This window comes from Zootoca vivipara, chromosome 13 (genome assembly GCF_963506605.1).
Source record: "Zootoca vivipara chromosome 13, rZooViv1.1, whole genome shotgun sequence".
Classification (NCBI taxonomy): Eukaryota; Metazoa; Chordata; class Lepidosauria; order Squamata; family Lacertidae; genus Zootoca; species Zootoca vivipara.
This window is the reverse complement of record NC_083288.1, coordinates 17,567,807-17,586,409: the sequence shown is the minus strand read 5'-3', so window position 1 is coordinate 17,586,409 and position 18,603 is coordinate 17,567,807. Positions and strand designations below refer to the sequence as shown.

At 47.6% G+C, this 18,603-nt stretch overlaps 1 protein-coding gene across 5 annotated transcripts in view; it reads left to right on the top strand.

Moving 5' to 3' along the window:
• LOC118094740 (ras-related protein Rab-18-B) overlaps nt 1-18,603 on the top strand; it is a 45,035-nt gene that overhangs the window by 1,423 nt on the left and 25,009 nt on the right. For 2 of the 5 annotated variants that reach the window (XR_009558444.1, XM_060281417.1), the window contains exons 2-6: nt 449-607; nt 804-859; nt 3,403-3,464; nt 5,055-5,127; nt 6,522-6,637. Coding sequence is in view for 4 of the 5 variants with exons in the window: in XM_060281417.1 (XP_060137400.1) it covers nt 449-607; nt 804-859; nt 3,403-3,464; nt 5,055-5,127; nt 6,522-6,637 (466 nt within the window). In the remaining variant the exon portion in view is untranslated. Of the gene's footprint in view, nt 1-448; nt 608-803; nt 860-3,402; nt 3,465-5,054; nt 5,128-6,521; nt 6,638-10,676; nt 10,744-12,535; nt 17,458-18,603 lie in introns of those variants that run through there. The other 3 variants (XM_060281416.1, XM_060281415.1, XM_060281414.1) reach the window with 3 other exon arrangements.

Below are 18,603 nucleotides of genomic sequence, written 5' to 3'. Positions count from 1 at the left end.
CCAGAACTGGACACAGTATTCCAGGTGAGGTCTGACCAGAAGGAGAACATTTTGGTGTTCCACCGTTTTGCAAGCACAGGTTTGCTGAGGCTCCTAGAATTGTAGAGTTGGGACCCTGTGGATCTTATAATCTAGTGCAACCCCCTGTAATGCAGAGCTATGCAGATGTCCCATACGGGGATCGAACCTGCAACTTTGGCATTATCAGCACCGCGCTCTAACCAACTGAGCTACCCTGTCTGTGAAGCCAGAGTGTTGTGCCTTTCCCTTACCACTGATCAAGCAGAGCCCAGTTGGGAGGCAAGACTTGAGACACCTATTTTTAGAAACTAGTCGCGGCCACAAACTAACCTCCTGCAGCTCTCTAGTGCATCGTGTGCACCTTGCCTAAGGAAGGGGTGGTGGTGTGACCTATATTTATTCTGACTCCTCCTCTCTCTCCTTCCAGTGTTTCTGGCACAGATGTTGGGCGGGCCGCCCTTGTATTGCTCCTGCCAAATTCCGTGCTCAGTCTGGCAACAGAGCTCGCCATGGCGCGAGAAGACGCTGGGTCACTGCCCATCCTGAAGCTACTCTTGGTCGGAGACAGTGGAGTAGGAAAATCCAGGTGCATGGGAAGTGGGGGAGGGGAAGCTCACTGAGGGGGCTGGGGAGAAATTGCTGCAGTTGGAGAGAGAGAGAGAGAGAGAGAGAGAGAGAGAGAGAGAGAGAGAGAGAGAGAGAGAGAGAGAGAGAGAGAGAGAGAGAAGCAAGTCCCAGGGTGTCTCTGTAGCTCACCTCTTTCTCCTTGTCTCCTCCCGCAGCCTTCTGCTGAGATTCACTGAGGATCAGTTTGAGCCCTACTTGAACCCAACCATTGGTGAGCATCAGCTGGCTGCCCCTGTTCTCTGGAAAGAGGGGGGGGGGACTTGCCTTTTATGTTGTGGGCATTTGGGTTCCCCTCCATTCCTCCTTTGAAGCCCAGCATTCAAATGTCACCACCTCTTAACACAGGTCCCGTCCACAGCTCCTGGCTTCCCTGCCCCCAAAGAACCCTGGGAACTGTAGTTTACCCCCCTCCCCCGAGTTGCAATTCTCAGCACCCTTAACAAACTAGCATTCCCAGGGTTATTTTTTTCCAGAGGGAGACAGACGTAGTGGTGCAGCTGTGCTTGACAGTCTCCATGAGCGGCCTTAGCCAAGTTGCTGTGAGCTCCAGCCTTCTATCTTCTGTGTAGAATCACAGAGTTGGAAGGGGCCCGCAGGGTCATCTAGTCCAACCCCCGCAATGCAGGAATCCTGCCCCTAGCTGTCCCTGGGTGTAGGTGTAAAAATAGTGTCCTGCTTTAACAGAGATGTTGCAGGTTATTCATTCATTCATTCGTAATGTTTATTTATTCATAATATTTATAATTTTTCAAAGGGTTGTGGCTCAGTTGCCAGAGCAACTGTGTGCAGAAAGGTCCCCGGGTTCAATTTTTGCCACCTCCCGGTAGGGCAGGTAAAAACTCCTACCTGAAATCCTGGAGAGCTGCTGCCAGTCAGTGTAGACATTACTGAGCTAGACGGACCAAGTCTGTGTGACTCAATAAAAGGCAGCTTCCTATGTTTAAGTGTTTATTTATTATGTTTCTGCTTGCCCTTACTCCAAGGAGTTCAGGCGGCCTACATGGAGCTCCCCACACACAAAGCACACCTCCTTTTATCCTCACAACAACCCTGCGAGGTGGAGAGCAAGTGGCCCAGAGGCACCCGGCAACAGCTTCCAGGGGCTAGGAGGGGATTTGCATCCTGGGCTCCCCAAATCACATCCCACAACTTCAGTTGCTGCAACATGCTGGCAAATGTAGGAAGCCCAGGTGAAAATCAAGAGCAGGCTTCTAGCCTATGCACACTTCAACACTAAACGTAAAGGCTAACTCTTTAGAAACAGAGATATTGGAACCACCGCTGTTTGGGAAGCTCCTCTTTCTTTAGTTTTTTATAATAATATTTTATTTTATTTTTCCAAATAGAAAGTTACATCTGCTACTCAACAAATATATTTTCATACAGACTAGAAATGGTTCCCAGTCTTCTTTAAAAGATTCTGAATTTGTATCTTTATCAGTGCCGTCTATTCTGCCATCTCTGCATTCACCATATTCCAAGACTTTCACCAACTGTACTTCCTCGGAGGGTGTTCTCTCCTCCTTCCATTTCTGCGCACAGAGAACTGCATATTACATAAATATCATTGAGGCGTCTCTTTCTGAAAGCGAAGCCTCGTTTACTAATCTGGCGTGCGCAGAGTTTGAACGCGGTCGTGGAGCGCTGGGGACAATTTGTGTGTGTTTGGAGGCACTTTTCCGATCTGTTGCTGCATATTTCGTTCCAGGGCTTACGCCGGCCCTGGCCCTGGATCAGCTCGATCCATTTTGCTCCTCAGCGATTGCAAAGGGCACTCTGGGATTGTACGCTGCCTTACTGGCGCCCTAAATGCTCTCCTGCCCCAGGCCACCACCTGAGTTGCAAGTCCAGGCAGGGAGACTCAAATAGAGCTGTGCCTACCAGCATTAACCAGCCTCTCTGTATGGATAATGCAAGGACACAGGGAACCTCCTCCTGTGGGCCGCTTTCCCTCATTGGCCATCTTCCAGGGGCCGCATATTAGTGGGGCGGGGGTTGGGAAAGTGGGTCTGAAGAGAAACACACCACTTCTGCGTCCAAACAAGCAAGGGAACCCTCACATTTATCTGTTTGAACATTTTATTTCAACCCCTTCTTTCCTCCTGTTGGAATTGTTATGCCTCCCATGCAGCATCCAGTAGTAAAGGTAAAGGGACCCCTGACCATTAGGTCCAGTCGTGACCGACTCTGGGGTTGCGGCGCTCATCTTGCATTATTGGCTGAGGGAGCAGGCGTACAGCTTCCAGGTCATGTGGCCAGCATGACAAAGCCGCTTCTGGCGAACCAGAGCAGCCACACCTTCCTTACCTTCCCACTGTAAAAAGGGGCCCCTGACCATCAGGTCCAGTCGTGTCCGACTCTGGGGTTGCGGCACTCATCTCGCTCTATAGGCCAAGGGAGCCGGCATTTGTCCGCAGACAGTTTCCAGGTCATGTGGCCAGCATGACAAAGCCGCTTCTGGCGAACCAAAGCAGCGCATGGAAATGCCGTTTACCTTCCCACCGGAGTGATACCTATTTATCTACTTGCACTTTGACGTGCTTTCGAACTGCTAGGTTGGCAGGAGCTGGGACCGAGCAATGGGAGCTCACCCTGTCGCAGGGATTCGAACCGCCGACCTTCTGATCAGCAAGCCCTGGGCTCTGTGGTTTAACCCACAGCGCCACCTGCGTCCCCACAGCATCCAATAAGCCCTCTCCAAAAACAGGTGGGTCTGCTCTCACTCCTCTCTTTCTCTCCCCTTTCTCTCCCCAGGTGTTGATTTCAAAGTGAAGAAGATGGTGATTGGCGACTTTCCCCTGCAACTCGCAATATGGGTAAATAGTGCCTTTTCTCTCTGTTGCAAAGCAGGCTGCTGATGCTCTCTCCCCCCCCCCCCCCAAAAAAGGTCTGGTGCTGAAGTGACTTCAAAACAATCCATTACAATCTATTGCCAGCCTCACAGGGTGCCCCCTCTGGAATTTGTCACATGCACAGTCATACACACGAATTTGTAAATCTGTCTGTGCTTGGCTACCAGGAGTTCAAATACATGACCTTTTGCACACCCTTTCAAACACGTGCTTAGGAGAGGATCCCTAACTTGGCAGAGGGAGAGACAGACAGACAAACAAACAGACACACACACACACACACAGAGAGAGAGAGAGAGAGAGAGAGAGAGAGAGAGAGAGAGAGAGAGAGAGAGGACATGGCAGCCATTTTATTTTCTGCACACATGGGGCATGTTTTTTTTCTAGTGAAAAATAAAGAAAGGTTTGGGTTTGTTTGTTTGATTGATTGATTGATTTAAAAATGGCTTTGAGAAAAAGTGAGACGTTTTGTGAGTGCGGTTCCAGCTTCTAATAAAGCAGAGCAGCAACCATATCCTGACTAGGGAGTTAAAACTATTTGTGTTTGTACAAATACCCCCAATATAAGACTGCTGGGTCTGCTCTCAAGCAGAGTGTTTGTGTTTGAGAGCTGTGACACCTCAAAGCACTGAGCAGAAGCACTTTTGTGACAAGGGAAAAGCAGGGGGGGGTCTGTATTTTGTGGGAGGGATTCAAGTGCATGCCACAACTTTGGGGTTGTGCATTTAAAGTGGATTAAAGGGTTCGGTCACCCCAGAGCAACAGATCCACATTTTATTTTTTTTAAAAGACTTTTTATGTTTTGTAAAGTGATGAAGGACTGAAAGTCCTCACCTCTCCACAGGCAGTTCCCTTCTCTCCAAGCAACTAGTGGAGCTCCCCCCCACCCCAGAGATCTCCCAAAGTTGTTGAGCTTTTTTTTTTTAGCTGAATTTCTGAGGAACAGGCAGTGGCTCCTCCATCCTGCAGCACACATATTACATATTGCCCAGCAACCCCTGTATCACCCTGCAGACCCTCATGATGCCCAGTGCGCCCTTCCCCTTTCCTTCATCCGCTACTGTCTCCAAGCAATCAGAGACTACGCCTGTGTGAAGCCAAACTCTCCTCTGCCCTTTTCATGCCTCTTCTGATTTTGGGAGACTAAAGGGGGAGGGGAGACACTTGTGACACTTCACTAGCCTGACTCATCTCTGCTTCTTGGCCTCCCTCCTCTCCTGTAGATTCAGATTCTCTGCCAGAGACTCTCCCTGCTCACTAAACCCTTCAGCTTCTGACATCTCCTCTTCCCAGCCTACTCCCTCCTTGTCGTCCCACCACCACTCCTCGGGCTCTGAGCCCTCTTCCCTTGGGGGTTCCCCAGCTAGTTCCTCCCACCATTCCTCTACTTCCAACCAGTCTCATGACATCTCCCCAGGCCCTGTTTTCCTGGGATGTCCCGCAGTGGCATTGTGTGTGTGTATGGAGCTATTAGTTTATTATTATATTTATGTTGGTGCTACAGAGCTTCGAATGGTCTCTTTGTTCTAAACACCTTTGTTTCCCTTTCCGTAGGACACAGCAGGCCAGGAGCGATTCCGGACTTTGACCCCTAGTTATTACCGAGGTGCTCAAGGTATAATTTTAGGTACGTGGCAGGCATAGCAGGGTTGTAATTAGCTGAACTCTGAAGTGAAACACATTAAGACAGAGGTAGGTGATGTTGGGAAAGATTGAGGGCACTAGGAGAAGGGGACGACAGAGGACGAGATGGTTGGACAGTGTTCTCGAAGCTACGAACATGAGTTTGACCAAACTGCGGGAGGCAGTGCAAGACAGGAGTGCCTGGCGTGCTCTGGTCCATGGGGTCACGAAGAGTCGGACACGACTAAACAACAACAACAGATGGAAGTACACACTTTCCTCTATGGGCCGAGCTGGCAATGGCAGACATAGAACAGCAATTAATGCTGCCTCGTGTCCATGCCACTAAGTCCAAGGGTTGGCAATGGTTGTTCCCTTGGCAGGGAGCCTTTGCTTCTTGAAAAGGTTTCAGACATCAAGGCTGAAGACGCTTCAGCTTGGCTTCCGAGACATTTCCATTTGACATTGGTTTTAGGCCATAGAGTAAATAGCCTTTCCGGCCTTTTCCCAAAGAAAACGGAGACCCCACCCCCACCCCCCGTTGCATTTTCACCTTGCTGCAATATTCTCACAGGTTCCTTTTAGAGTGTGTGTCGGGGGGAGTTTAAAAGTTCCAAAACGCGATTCAGTCATGCAAGGTTAAAGCTGTTATCTATCAGTAACTGCAGCAATAGGTGTGCCCGTGACATTCACAAAACCGCACTCCTTACAGTTTTGTTTATTTAAAGCATTTTTGATCTTCCTTTCAGCCAAAACTACTCCGCAGAGTGGCTTGCAGATCAATAATATATTTTTTTTAAAAAAAAAAAACACCCCAAGGCCGTCCATGCCCTCGGGCTTACAATCTAAAGGGCATGGCGCAAAAGGAAAAAGGGATGTGGAGGGAGGAGGAGGATCGTAAGGTCAAAGATGTCACAAAGGGATGAACGGGAACAGGAGAGGCAAAGGTTTTCAAGCAGGCAAAGGTTATTGAGATTGGTGACCCAGTACTCAGGAAGCCCACGTTCACACCATTCACTATGGTACTGCTCTGAACAGCCGTGGCTTCCCCCAAAGAATTGTGGGAGCTGTAGTTTGTTAAGGGTGCTGAGAGGTGTTAGGAAGGCTCTCTGTTCCCCTCACAGAGCTGTTATTCCTAGAGTGGTTTCACAGGGAACTTTGAGAATTGCAGCTCTGCAGAGCAGAATCCCTCAAGCTGATGTCACCAGCTGTTGGAATGACGTCAGCTGACTGACAGGCGAACGTAATTTGGGGGGGGGGCAGCCTCACAGGACCCCCTGATAGGCCAAGACTGGGGGAAACAGCAGCTGCTTCTCCTTCCTGTTTTGCTCTTTTCCTGTGAACACAAAATGCATCCGAGTGTGGAAAGACTTGTTCGTTTTTGTTCCTTCTGACCAGTTTATGACGTCACTAAGAGGGAAACCTTTGAGGGACTGGAATGCTGGCTGCAAGAGTTGGATGTTTTCACGAAGAAAAGCGTCGTGAAGATGCTGGTGGGCAACAAAATTGACGAGGTCAGTTGGGAGCTAGGAGCCTTTGGAAGCATTTATATACCGCTTAATCTTTTATAAAAAAAATCCCTAAGCAGTGTACAGCCCGAAAGACAAGCAATATATCATTAGGACATTTAAACAATCTGCCTTGGTAGCTCGGTCGGTAGAGCATGAGACGCTTAATCTGAGGACTATGGGTTCGATCTCCATGTTGGGCAAAAGATTCCTGCATCTCAGGGAGTTGCACTAGATGATGACCTTCACGGTCCCTTCTCAACTCTACAATTCTGTGATTTTATAAAACTTAAAACCCCAAAAAACAACACCGTGAAAGGAAATAGAGCAGAAACTCTGAGGCTTCTAAATGGGAGCCTATAGGGGTAAGTGCGAAGCCATGGAGAATTTGTGTATGGCATTTGTTTCTTAGAATGTTGTGTTGTTCTGGCAGTCCCCCTGCATCTGGCTGTGATGAGGCATTGCAAAAAAGATCGCATTCGCCTTCATTTATTATTATTCCCACACGGTCCGGCCACAACATCCTAAGCCAGGGATGAGGAATATGTAGCCTTGCAGATGTTGCTGGACTGCAACAATCCATCACCCCCTGGCCGTTTGCTCTGCTGACTGGGGCTGAGTCCAGTGACATCTGCAGGGCCGCAGATTCCCCATTGAATGGCCCCCGGGAGTCACACTTGATCTTGCAGCTCCTGTTTTATTAGTGACGTGAACGCTAAAGAAGATGGTGGGCATAAAGAGCGAGTGTTGCTTCTCCTGTGGCTCTAGATTACAATTGCCCATCATTGAATTGTCGAGTTGGATGGGACTCCCAAGGGCCATCTAGTCCACCCCCTGCAATGCAGAGATCTCAAGCAGATCATACACGACAGGTGGCCACACAACCTCTGCTTTAAAATCCCCCAAGGAAAGAGAGTCCACCACCTCCCAAAAAAGACCATTCCACTGTCGAGCAGCTCTTGCCATCAGAAATTTCTTCCTGATGTTTAGTCGGAATCTCCTTTCTTGTAACCCCTGTTTCGGGTCCTGCTCTCTGGAGCAGGAGAAAACAAGCTTGCTGCTTCCTCCGTGAAGCAGCCCTTGAGATATTTGAAGATGGCTATCGCATCTCCTCTCAGTCTCTTCTCCAGGCTAAACATTGCCCAGCTCCTTTGACCGTTCCCCATAAGGTTTGGTTTCCAGACCCTTCATCATCTTGGCCGCCCTCCTCTCCGCACGTTCCAGCGTGTCAATACCCTCCTTTAACTGTGGTGCCCCTGGAACTGGTCTGTGACCGTAATAATCAATTCATTCATTCATTGTGGTGCCCAGAATGTATGAAAGCAGGGCTCTGGGTGCAGCAACTAACAAATACTGGAAGAGCTAGAATACAGGAACCCGCTGGGGGTGTTTGGCACCCTGCTGCTTCTCGCTTGCTCATCTTGTCATTGCTGACCAACATGTCCTAGGACTGCAGCCTGATGGGGCTGTTCTGCTTCCGGGCCCACAAGAGGGTCAGGGGAGAAAATATCAAGAGATGCAAATGTGCATTGGAGAGATGGAAGAAAGCAGGTGCAGAGAGGCCTGTGATGGTGCAAGGAGGAAAAAAATATGGGGTTACTTGAGAAATGGGGGTGCAGAAAGGAATCATAGAATCGTAGAGTTGGAAGAGACCACAAGGGCCATCCAGTCCAACCCCCTGCCGAGCAGGAAACACCATCAAAGCATTCTTGACATATGCCTGTCAAGCCTCTGCTTAAAGACCTCCAAAGAAGGAGACTCCACCACACTCCATGGTAGCAAATTCCACTGCCGAACAGCTCTTACTGTCAGGAAGTTCTTCCTAATGTTCAGGTGGAATCTTCTTTCTTGTAGTTTGAATCCATTGCTCTGTGTCCGCTTCTCTGGAGCAGCAGAAAACAACTTTTCTCCCTCCTCTATGTGACATCCTTTTATATATTTGAACATGGCTATCATATCACCCCTTAACCTTCTCTTCTCCAGGCTAAACATACCCAGCTCCCTAAGCCATTCCTCATAAGGCATCGTTTCCAGGCCTTTGACCTGGAAGAAACCAGAGGAAGTGCCTGAGAGCCGGAGACGCACAGAGGAGTGTGGTTGTGCAGAGAGGATGACGTCAAAAAAAAGAGGGAGGGTTTTGAGGGGGGGGCATTTGCTCTGGGCTGCAGAGGGAACACAAGGAGGAGGCTGTTGGAGAATGGATAGATTTGTACGGAGAGCTGGCACCGTCGCCCAAATGCTTCCCCATGGGAAATAGTTGAATGGTGCGCCTCTTAATTTAAAAGAGGCCACCCGCATTTCACGCCTGCTGGTGGTTAATGCGGGCTGCCTCCAGCAGGCCCTGGTATAGCTGAAGTTAATGGCTGGAGCAAAAGGATTCACGAGGCTGACAGCAATGGCTTCCACTTCCCCGCCTCTGCATCCTTCCAGAGCCTTGTCCCAGCCTGCGGGGGTCCGTCTCTTTGCTCCTGTTGTTGCCTGCCTGTGCCTCCTACGCTTTGCAAGAGGCACCAGCTGACTCCATACCTCATCTTCCTGGGAGAGACCTCTCCCTCTTGCTCTGCCTTAATGGGCAATCTGTTCAGTCTTTTGAGAGCTTTTCGTGTGTGTGTGTGTGTGTGTGTGTAAATCACTGAATTCTTCTGTGGCTTCGGGGCTCCCACCCCCAACAACGAGAAAAAACAGCTCACAGAGCAAAGAGACAGCCACATCACTGCTTTTGCTGATACCTGCCGACTTTTTCTGGCTCTTTCTTCCCTCTTGCCCCGTTGTGCATCTCTGAAACGAATTGCTCCGTGAGCAAAATGTGGCCACCGAAATAAACAAAACCGTGATTGATTCGTGGGGCGCAGCGCCTCGCCTCTCAAAGTTGTTATAAAGGCAGAGGGAAGCAAACACACAAGCAAAAAGCCCCCGGGGTTGTTCGACATCCATCAGATCTTTGCTATAGCTGTGCAGGAGGCATACATAATTGCAGCAGGATCAAATGCAATGGGGAAGCAGCTCTTCTGCTTGGCAGCAGAAGCTGAATTTTACACGGCACTGATTGGCACAAGGGCCAGCCAGTCAAGAAGCACTTCTCCTCCTCCTTTGACCGGGGCTGTGCCCAACGCTGATTGGCTAGCCCTCCTGTTAATCCCAAAGCCAGCTGGCCATTCCCCAAGCAGTTCCACAAGTGTAAAGGGGGCGGAGAGGGGCCTTTAACGAATTACTCTGCCTAAAATTCCTTCTCGACCCCACACAATGCAGTTGGCTAGACATTCGGTTCAAAACCAATTTCACCCGGAACATTCATTAAACACATGTCAATTCCAGAGGTGATCAGTAGCAGAAAGCGAGAGGTACTTGTGAGATGCCCAGAATTGGCTTCAGAGGGCAGTAAGCAGGGAAAGGAGTACAAGCTGTCTTCTGTCTCTCTGGATTCGAGTCCTTAATTGATGCAATTAAGATCCAGAGTCATTGCTGGGTAGCTTTGTGCATGCAAGAAAGGGAATCCCAGGCTGGCGGTGACTCTCTTGGCTCGGCCGCAGATCGTTGTGTTTTTAAACCGGCATCAGCCTCAGAAAATAACAGCCCTGCTATTGTTTTATCTGTTTTATCCAGGGATGGGGGGAAAGGCAATTCAAGAACCCTTGTCCTCCTCTCCCTTTCAATCACCAGAATGCAGAAATGCATTCATGAACATCAGTTATCCTAATCAGGAGAAAGCTTATTAAAAGCAATGTTTGTATCATTTGGAGAACCGTTAGGAAAGATGCCTTGGGGTTGGGCAGGGGGGTGGCAACCTAATTGCTGTTGTGAATTCCCTTGCCCTGCCCCTCTTGTTCCAGCATTTGACAGTGCGGAATTTAGCAGCTAAAACCTTGAAATGCTGTCAAAACTGAGGGATGGCAGCTGTGCTGTTAAGATAATCTAGCTGGACATTTACTGATTCAGTAGGAATGCAATATCCTGATTTTTTTTGGGGGGGGGAAGGGGTGTTTGTGTGTTTATACAATCCACCACTTGGGTCCAGTGTCTGACAACATTCTCTCCCTATCTGTAGACGGATCGCGAGGTAGACAGAAAGGAAGGCTTACAATTTGCTCAGAAACACTCCATGCTCTTCATAGGTATGTGAGGAGAACCCGCAGAAGGGGAATAATAATAATAATAATAATAATAATAATAATAATAATAATAATTTTATTTATACCCCAGCCACTCTGGGCAGCTTCCAGCAAAATATAGAAACATAATAAAATGCCAAGCATAAAAAAACCTTCCAATAAGGGCTGCCTTCAGAACATATTGGAGCAGTCGCCTTTCTAATGGTCCCATCCATGTGTCTTAAAGAGCAATCTTGCATGCAGAAAATGAGCAGGTAATTCCATGTTCCTCTCCAAGCAAGGAAAGGGTTCATCTGCTCCCGGTCTGCTTCATAGATGCCAACCCTCCCTTTTTTTGCTGGAAACTCCCTTTTTCCAAGCCATTTTGCTGGAAATTCCCTTATTTGAGCGCCGTTTCCCGCTGCTATCCTGGATTGTTAGATATACTGTAGACTGTCCCCGGGACAGGTGAGGCTGCTGATCCAAATCCAAAAGTGGACAGGTGAGGCTGCTGATTCCTTATTTTCAAATCCGAAAGTTGACAGCTATGGTCTGCTTGCAAGATTGCTGTCCAAGACCCAGAGAGGGCAGCAGTAAAAGGAAGGAAAGATGCCTTCGAGTGAGTCAGACCCATTGCTCCATCTAGCTCAGTATTGTCTACACTGAGTGGCATTGACTGTCTGGGGATTCAGGCCAGGAACATTCCCAGTTCTTCTTGTAGATGCAGGGTATCCTAGTTGGGAACATCTGGATGCAAAGCAGCTGCACAGCTCTTCTTCTTCTTCTTCGTGTGTCTGTTTGGGCAATCCTATTGGCCGTGGCAACAGATTTCTCCAAATTAGCAGAACCCACAAACAAGTTTCCATCAGCTCCTCCCATAAACCCCCTTGGTGCATGGCACTGTGGATGCAATTCCCTTTCATAATATTTTGACTGCGCAGAAATAAACCAAAGCATCGGTTTGCCTTGTACAAAAAGAGGCCTGCTCTTTAAGGGAAATCTCTCTGCTGTTTAGTAGTTAATATTTCTTTGTACAAACACGGGTGCATGCATTTAACAAAGAAAAACCACTACAGATCTTTAAAAGATCCATGATTGCTCCTCGCTTTTGCCACATGAGGGCATTAGGACTAACTAACTAACTAACTAACTAACTAACTAACTAACTAACTAACTAACTAACTAACTAACTACCTGCACACACCTACTGTTAGAAACGCCTTTAGGGATGTGGTCTAAACCACTGAGCCTCTTGGGCTTGCCGATCAGAAGGTCAGCAATTCGAATTCCCACAACAGGGTGAGCTCCCGTTGCTCTGTCGCAGCTCCTGCCAGTGCAAGTAGATAAATAGGTGCCAGAAGCGGTTTAGTCATGTTGGCCACGTGACCCGGAAAGCTGTACGCGGACAAACGCCGGCTCACTTGGCCAGAAAGCGAGATGAGTGCCGCAACCCCATAGTTGCCTTTGACTGGACTTAACCGTCCGGGGGTCCTTTACCTTTTTACCATTTTAGAAACCCCTTTAGAAAATGAATGTTTAAAAAGTCTTTACCCCTGCTTCCACTGTCCAGACTTTTCTTCTCTGCTATTTCTATATGCTGTTTCAGAATAAATTCGCACAGAAAAGATCAAATGAATACAAATGAATGAGTTGAGGGGATCTTCCCCTTGCACTGGGGACTTCTGCAGTTTAGCAGCTTGTTCGTATTTAGTATTTTTGGTACCTGGTACAAACGCCACTCTGAATGCAAACTGGAAAGCTGGAAAGCCTAGGTCTTCACATTTCAAGCAGTGCCTTGCTGTTTGTTTCTGCCTAGAGACCAGTGCTAAAATGAAGGATGGCGTGGAAACGGCCTTTGAGGAAGTCGTGATAAAGATCCTGCAAACACCAGAACTTTGGAACATCAGAAGCGAAGGCATTGTGCTGGCACCTGAGAGCAGAGCCCCTATTGCAGCCGATGGCTGCAGCGGGCATTGTTCTGTTGCTTAAAACCCGCCGCCTACAAATAAAATAGCTCAGGTCAAACATACTTAAGAAATGGACTCCTACCTGCTACCACAAGGAAATGGGCCCTGTTAGGATATAAGGAGAAATTCTGGGGCCACCACCGCTGGGTTGGGTTTTCTCTTGATGAGAGTGTGACGGAGGCTTACGGTGGGTATGCAATATCTGGGGTACAGGTAGGATTTGGGGAACAGGTACCTCAAGCAAGCAAGCAGCGGCTAATACAAAGGGGACCCCACATGCAAAGGCGCTCTCGCCTGTTTGTGTCTCTTGCAAGCACCGCAGGCCTCTGCTGCTACTTCCTGCCAGCTCTAAAACGGGCTCCGCCTTTTCCAAGCGGTGATGGAAACCTCCTTTGAAACGACAGAGAAATTCAAAAGTGCAGAGAACTCCCCACCCACCTACCCAGTGACCATCTCCTAACCTCATTAGCTCGTTATAGTATACCATCTCCTAACCTCATTAGCTCGTTATAGTATACCCCACCCCCATCGTTCAGCCCAGACACTGAAGTCCAGCTCCGAGGGCCTTTTGGTGGTTCCCTCCCTGCGAGACATGAGGTTACAGGGAACCAGGCAGAAGGCCTTCTCGGTGGTGGCGCCCATCCTGTGGAACGACCTCCCATCAGTTGTCAAGGAAATAAACAGCTTTCTGACTTTTAGAAGACATCTGAAGGCAGCCCTGTTTAGGGAAGCTTTTAATGTTTGATTGTTTTTATCGTAAAAGTTTTTAATATTCTGTTGGGAGCCGCCCAGAGTGGCTGGAGAAACCCAGCCAGATGGGTGGGGGGTATAAATAATAAATTGTTGTTGTTGTTGTTGTTATTGCTATTAATCAACAGCAATTCTGGGCTTTTGGCAGACAGTCTGGGGACAAAGGAAAATGCATTATACCACTGCTGGATTTAGGGCGGTGCGGGTGGTTTCCCTGCAAAGGGCGCCGAGCCAAGGGGGCGCAGAATAATAATAAATAGGAAAGGAATTGTTGGGGAAATAATAAATATTGGGGGGGGGTTTAGGGTGCCAAATTTTGTCCTCGCTGAAGGCGCCATATTACCAGAGTCCGCCCCTGATTACACAGAGTGAGATCCTTTGTCTGCCTGGTTGAGTGGTGTCCGCATTGAGAGGCTGTAGGCCAGGCTTCCTCAAACTCAACCCTCCAGATGTTTTTGGCCTACAACTCCCATGATCCCTAGCTAGCAGGGCCAGTGGTCAGCGATGATGGGAAAACTTGTAGCCTCAAAACATCTGGAGGGCCGAGCTGGAGGAAGCCTGCTGTAGGCTATCCAGGGTTTCTGATATCAAGGATTGAACCCGGAACATTCTGCGTGCAATGCATGTGCTCCAGCGATGCCGTATGGCCTGCCGAAATCTTGCTAAGAAAAAGAATGCTCACTCGGAAGTAACAATGCCATCATTGTTCCAGGTTTGCAAAATGGAGGCATACAGATAGAGAACTCTGGGCTCAAAGCCTGGGATGTTTACCACCTATTCAGGAGCTTCTGTAAAAGCCTTTTTGCTCCAAAGGTTGGTGGGTTGGAGGGCTAGTTGCTCTGTTTATTACTGTCCCCCCCCCGTTTTTTCCTGTGTTGTGGGTTGATTTTATTGTATCTGATTGTTTTATGTATCTTTTAATCCCCCTTCCTCCCCGCCTTCCGTTGTTAGCAGCCTTGGATGTTCTGTTTTGAACAGGAAATTAGGGGTATAAGGTATTAATAATAATAATAAAGCAAACAAAAGTCATTTATTGCTAAGATTCATATGCCATGCTTCAGAGTCAATTGGCATTTCCAGGCTGGCTAGCAAAAGAATGAAACTCACAGCAACAGCATGACATCAAACTCCAATCAAGAAGAAGAATAGAACCATAGAATTGTAGGGTTGGAAGGGGTCACGAAAGTCTTCTAAACCAACCCCCTGCAAAGCAAGAATCTTTTTGTCCAACGTGGGGCTCTAAAACTCACAACCCCGAGATTAAGAGTCTCATGCTCTACCGATGGAGCTATCCAGGTGTTATTATATCCAGTGCTATTTTTCTATAAAAAGAGGTGCCAGAACTTGCCACGATTGCCTCCCTTGTTCTCATATCATGGCAATGGCACCCACCTGAGAGGTGCTGGAACTGAGTTCTGATGAGTTCTGGCGGGGGGGGGGAGCCCTGATTCTAGCTTATAATATCCCGTTACTGGTTATAACTCCTATTCTCCACTAGGAAAGGGCATATCCCTGGCAGAATATAACATGCGGGCACGAACCTTTCAACTGCTGGGACTCAAGAGCTGGGGGTAGAGGAGAAACTGTCTTTGACATATTTCCTCTGCGAGGTTTGCTCCAGGGCTAGAGGAAGGGGGCTCAGCCACTGTGCCTCAGATGGTTGAATAGGAACTGAGCTCGGATGAAGCATGTCTTTTGTACCCCACTGAACTCCAGGAAGAGGCACGACAGCTGGTTCTGCTAAACACACACACATTCACCTTTTATCTCTGTTAGTTGCTGGTGGAAGAGCTCTTGAGTCAACACCTCTCCAAGCTTTGCTAACCTAGCTCTGGATTTTGTTGGACAGTTCCTCCTCTGCTCCAGGCCTCCTGGCAAAGCCCTGGTTGCCACCAGCCGCTAGCTCTGTTGGACAGCTCCCAGCTGCTCCTACTCCAGCCACCAGTGTCGAAGCAATGGTTCCTCAACATCAACTTCATTGGACTGGTCGGGTTGTGCGGATGCCTGATTATCGTCTTCCAAAGCAACTACAGTGGTACCTCGGTTTAAGTACACAATTGGTTCCGGAAGTCTGAAACGTACTTAACCTGAAGCGAACTTTCCCATGGAAAGTAATGGGAAATGGATTAATCCGTTCCAGACAGTCCATGGAGCACTTAACCTGAAGCGAACTTTCCCATTGAAAGTGGATTAATCCATTCCAGACGGGTCCACTGATTACTCAACGTGAAGCGTACTTAATCCGAGGTATGAGTGTAATTGGTTCTGGAAGTCCGTACTTAACCTGAAGCGTACTTAACCTGAAGCGAACTTCCCCATTGAAAGTAATGGAAAGTGGATTAATCTGTTCCAGACGGGTCCGCGGAGTACTTAAACTGAAAGTACTCAAACCAAAGTGTACTTAAACCGAGGTATGACTGTACTCTATTCCAGACTTAAAAATGGAAAGTGTAATGCGGGTGGTCAACAAAAGAGGTTTAAAGACAGGGCAAATATTAAGATAAGTAGTAGAAACACTGACAACTGGGAAACACTGGCCTGCAAGCCCTCCAGTTGGAGAACAGCCTTTACCAAAGGTGTCATGGGCTTTGAACATGCTCGAACTCAGGACGAAAGGGAGGAACATGGTAAAGAGGAAGGCTGTGGTCTAAACCACTGACCTTGTCGATCAGAAGGTCAGCGATTCGAATCCCTACAGCAGGATGAGCTCCCATTGCTCTGTCCCAGCTCCTGCCAACATAGCAGTTGGAAAGCATGCCAGTGCAAGGAGATAAACAGGTACTGCTGTGGCGGGAAGATAAACGATGTTCCATTGCGCCAGAAGCAGTTTCGTCATGCTGGCCACATGACCCGGAAAGCTGTCTGTGGACAAACGCCGGCTCCCTCGGCCTGAAAGCGAGATGAGCGGCGCAACCCCATAGTCACTTTTGACTGGACTTAACTGTCCAGGGGTCCTTTACATTTTACCTTTACCTTACATGCAAATATGTGTAACTGAGCCCCAGTGCCATATTTTATATGAAAAGCAGCTACAGAATATGAATAAAATCATGCTTGGTACAAATAGTTGGTTTCTTTTGTTATTGCTCATTTCAACGTGTTTTTAGTGAACACTGCCTGTTGACTGTTCTGACACTTGATTGATTTTTATCTGCTCTTTTTTTCTCTTGCTGTTATTTATTTATTTCACTGTTTTTTTAAAAGCGGGGGGCAGGTTGCACGGACAAAAGTTCTCCAACTTTGTGACAATGTATCTTCATTATTATTGTTGTTGTTAATCGCTTCAAGTGTTATATGCAGAAAAATGGGCTATAACTTGAAAAAAAATAAAACAATCGAACCAAGTGAGGAGAAAAAAACCGTAATTCAGTTGTCCCTAAAGCTGGCTGAAGGCAAAATAAATTATTTTCTTAGCACAGAATTAACGTGGGGAACCCACGACCACGCAATACTCTGACAGGCAGTATTATAAATATCTCCAGAACATGTTCAGAGACAATTGTTTTTATACTCTAAACACATTTTCCCCAGTCCATGTTTATTATTCCATTTTTCTGCCAAAACAATCTATTTCTAACATAAAATGTAGGCAAAAGACCTCCAAATTACTAACTAATTTACAGTTAGTAAATGCAACTGGATGCTAGCTAGATGCTCTCCAGATAAAACTCAAATCAGCAGGAGGAGTCTGGGTTCAATATTGGTGTTCAAATGTTTCTCCCACAATCTGCTATGATTTATGGAGTCAAAAGCAGCAAATAAATCAATAAATGCAACAGAAACAGCTTGTTCTTCTTGTTGCCGGTATACTTCCCGCTAATACGATTTAGCATAAAGAATTGGTCGATAGCGCTGAATCCCTTGTTCTCCACGCAGAATTTTGTTTGTATGTAGCCAATCTGTTAGTTTTCCTAATAAATGCTAGGCATATAGCTCTGTTTTGTGTTCTGCTTTTCGATTTGTCACGGCCTTTGGCTAGCACAACAATAAAGCTCTTTATTTGTTACCAAATATAAAGCAACACGAGGGGGCAAACGGATGCTTGGTTTTTATTTATTTATTTATTTTGACATTTATCCTCGGGTGCTTGGAGCACTGCTTTAAATCCAGGCTATTGTTCTTTTCCAATTCTGTTCATGATGGACAAGTTATCCCTCTTTGTCTGTTCTCTGTCCTTTGAAGCCTTTTCCTTCCATGGGCAGAATGCTGAGCAAGCTGGACCCATGTCAGGCTTCAGGGAATCGGCTTCCTCCCCCGCCCCCGCCCACGTGGCAGTAGATAAGCAGAACAAAGGAAAATGAGTTTTCTTACCAGTTAGAACCTTTAATAATCACAGCCAGAGAACAAAGAACCCATCTCCTAGAAATTGGCGGTGCTCCCAATTAAGGATCCCACCCTCTTCCATCCCTGTTAATCCACGTTACTCCTATGTCTTGTAATCTGAGCTTGTCCCCTCTGTGCTTTCTGTTCTGACACTTTCTGAGCTCTTCTTGACCTTGAGGAGAGCTGAGGAATGCTTTCCAGAGACAGCGAATCTGTTAACCTTCTCTCTCCCAGTGTTTCTTCTGCTAGCTGTATTTCCCAGTATTTCCCAGTTTCTGCCTTCTGAAGTATGCCCCTCTGCAAACCACTGTTCCAAATCTATACTGTCCTCCTGCTCCTGGGAAGATTCCGGATCTGGATCAGGGGGAGGGGGAGGCTCCCACCATTCCTCCTCAGCAGCCCTCCTGACAACCTATTTCTTTGACCCAGCATTGCAATTCTCTTGAGCCAGCCTTCCCCAGGTATCTCACCTGGGTGGCACTATCTCATCTGGCAGCATCCAAAGGCTCTTGGGAGTTTGTGTTGCCATCCTTCCCGCTTATGGCATTTCACAGCCAATGATGTCACAGCTGTGGCATCTATGACAACAAGTGGGAGGTGGTTTTCAGAAGCTAAGCCCCCAAGCTTTGCCTTTTTGACTTGGGACCTGGCAGTGGTGGGCTTGTGCCAAGATGAGCAGCTTCGATGTCTTGACATTCCCTGTGGTGGTTGCCAATTCTAAGCAAAGAATAATCACCTGTGCAAGGAATCCGTCCCGTACTGGTGAATATGTGTTTCGTGGCAAAAAAGAACTAGGTAGGCTTAACTTCTTGCAATCCTAAACCTGCTGAGTACAATAACTATG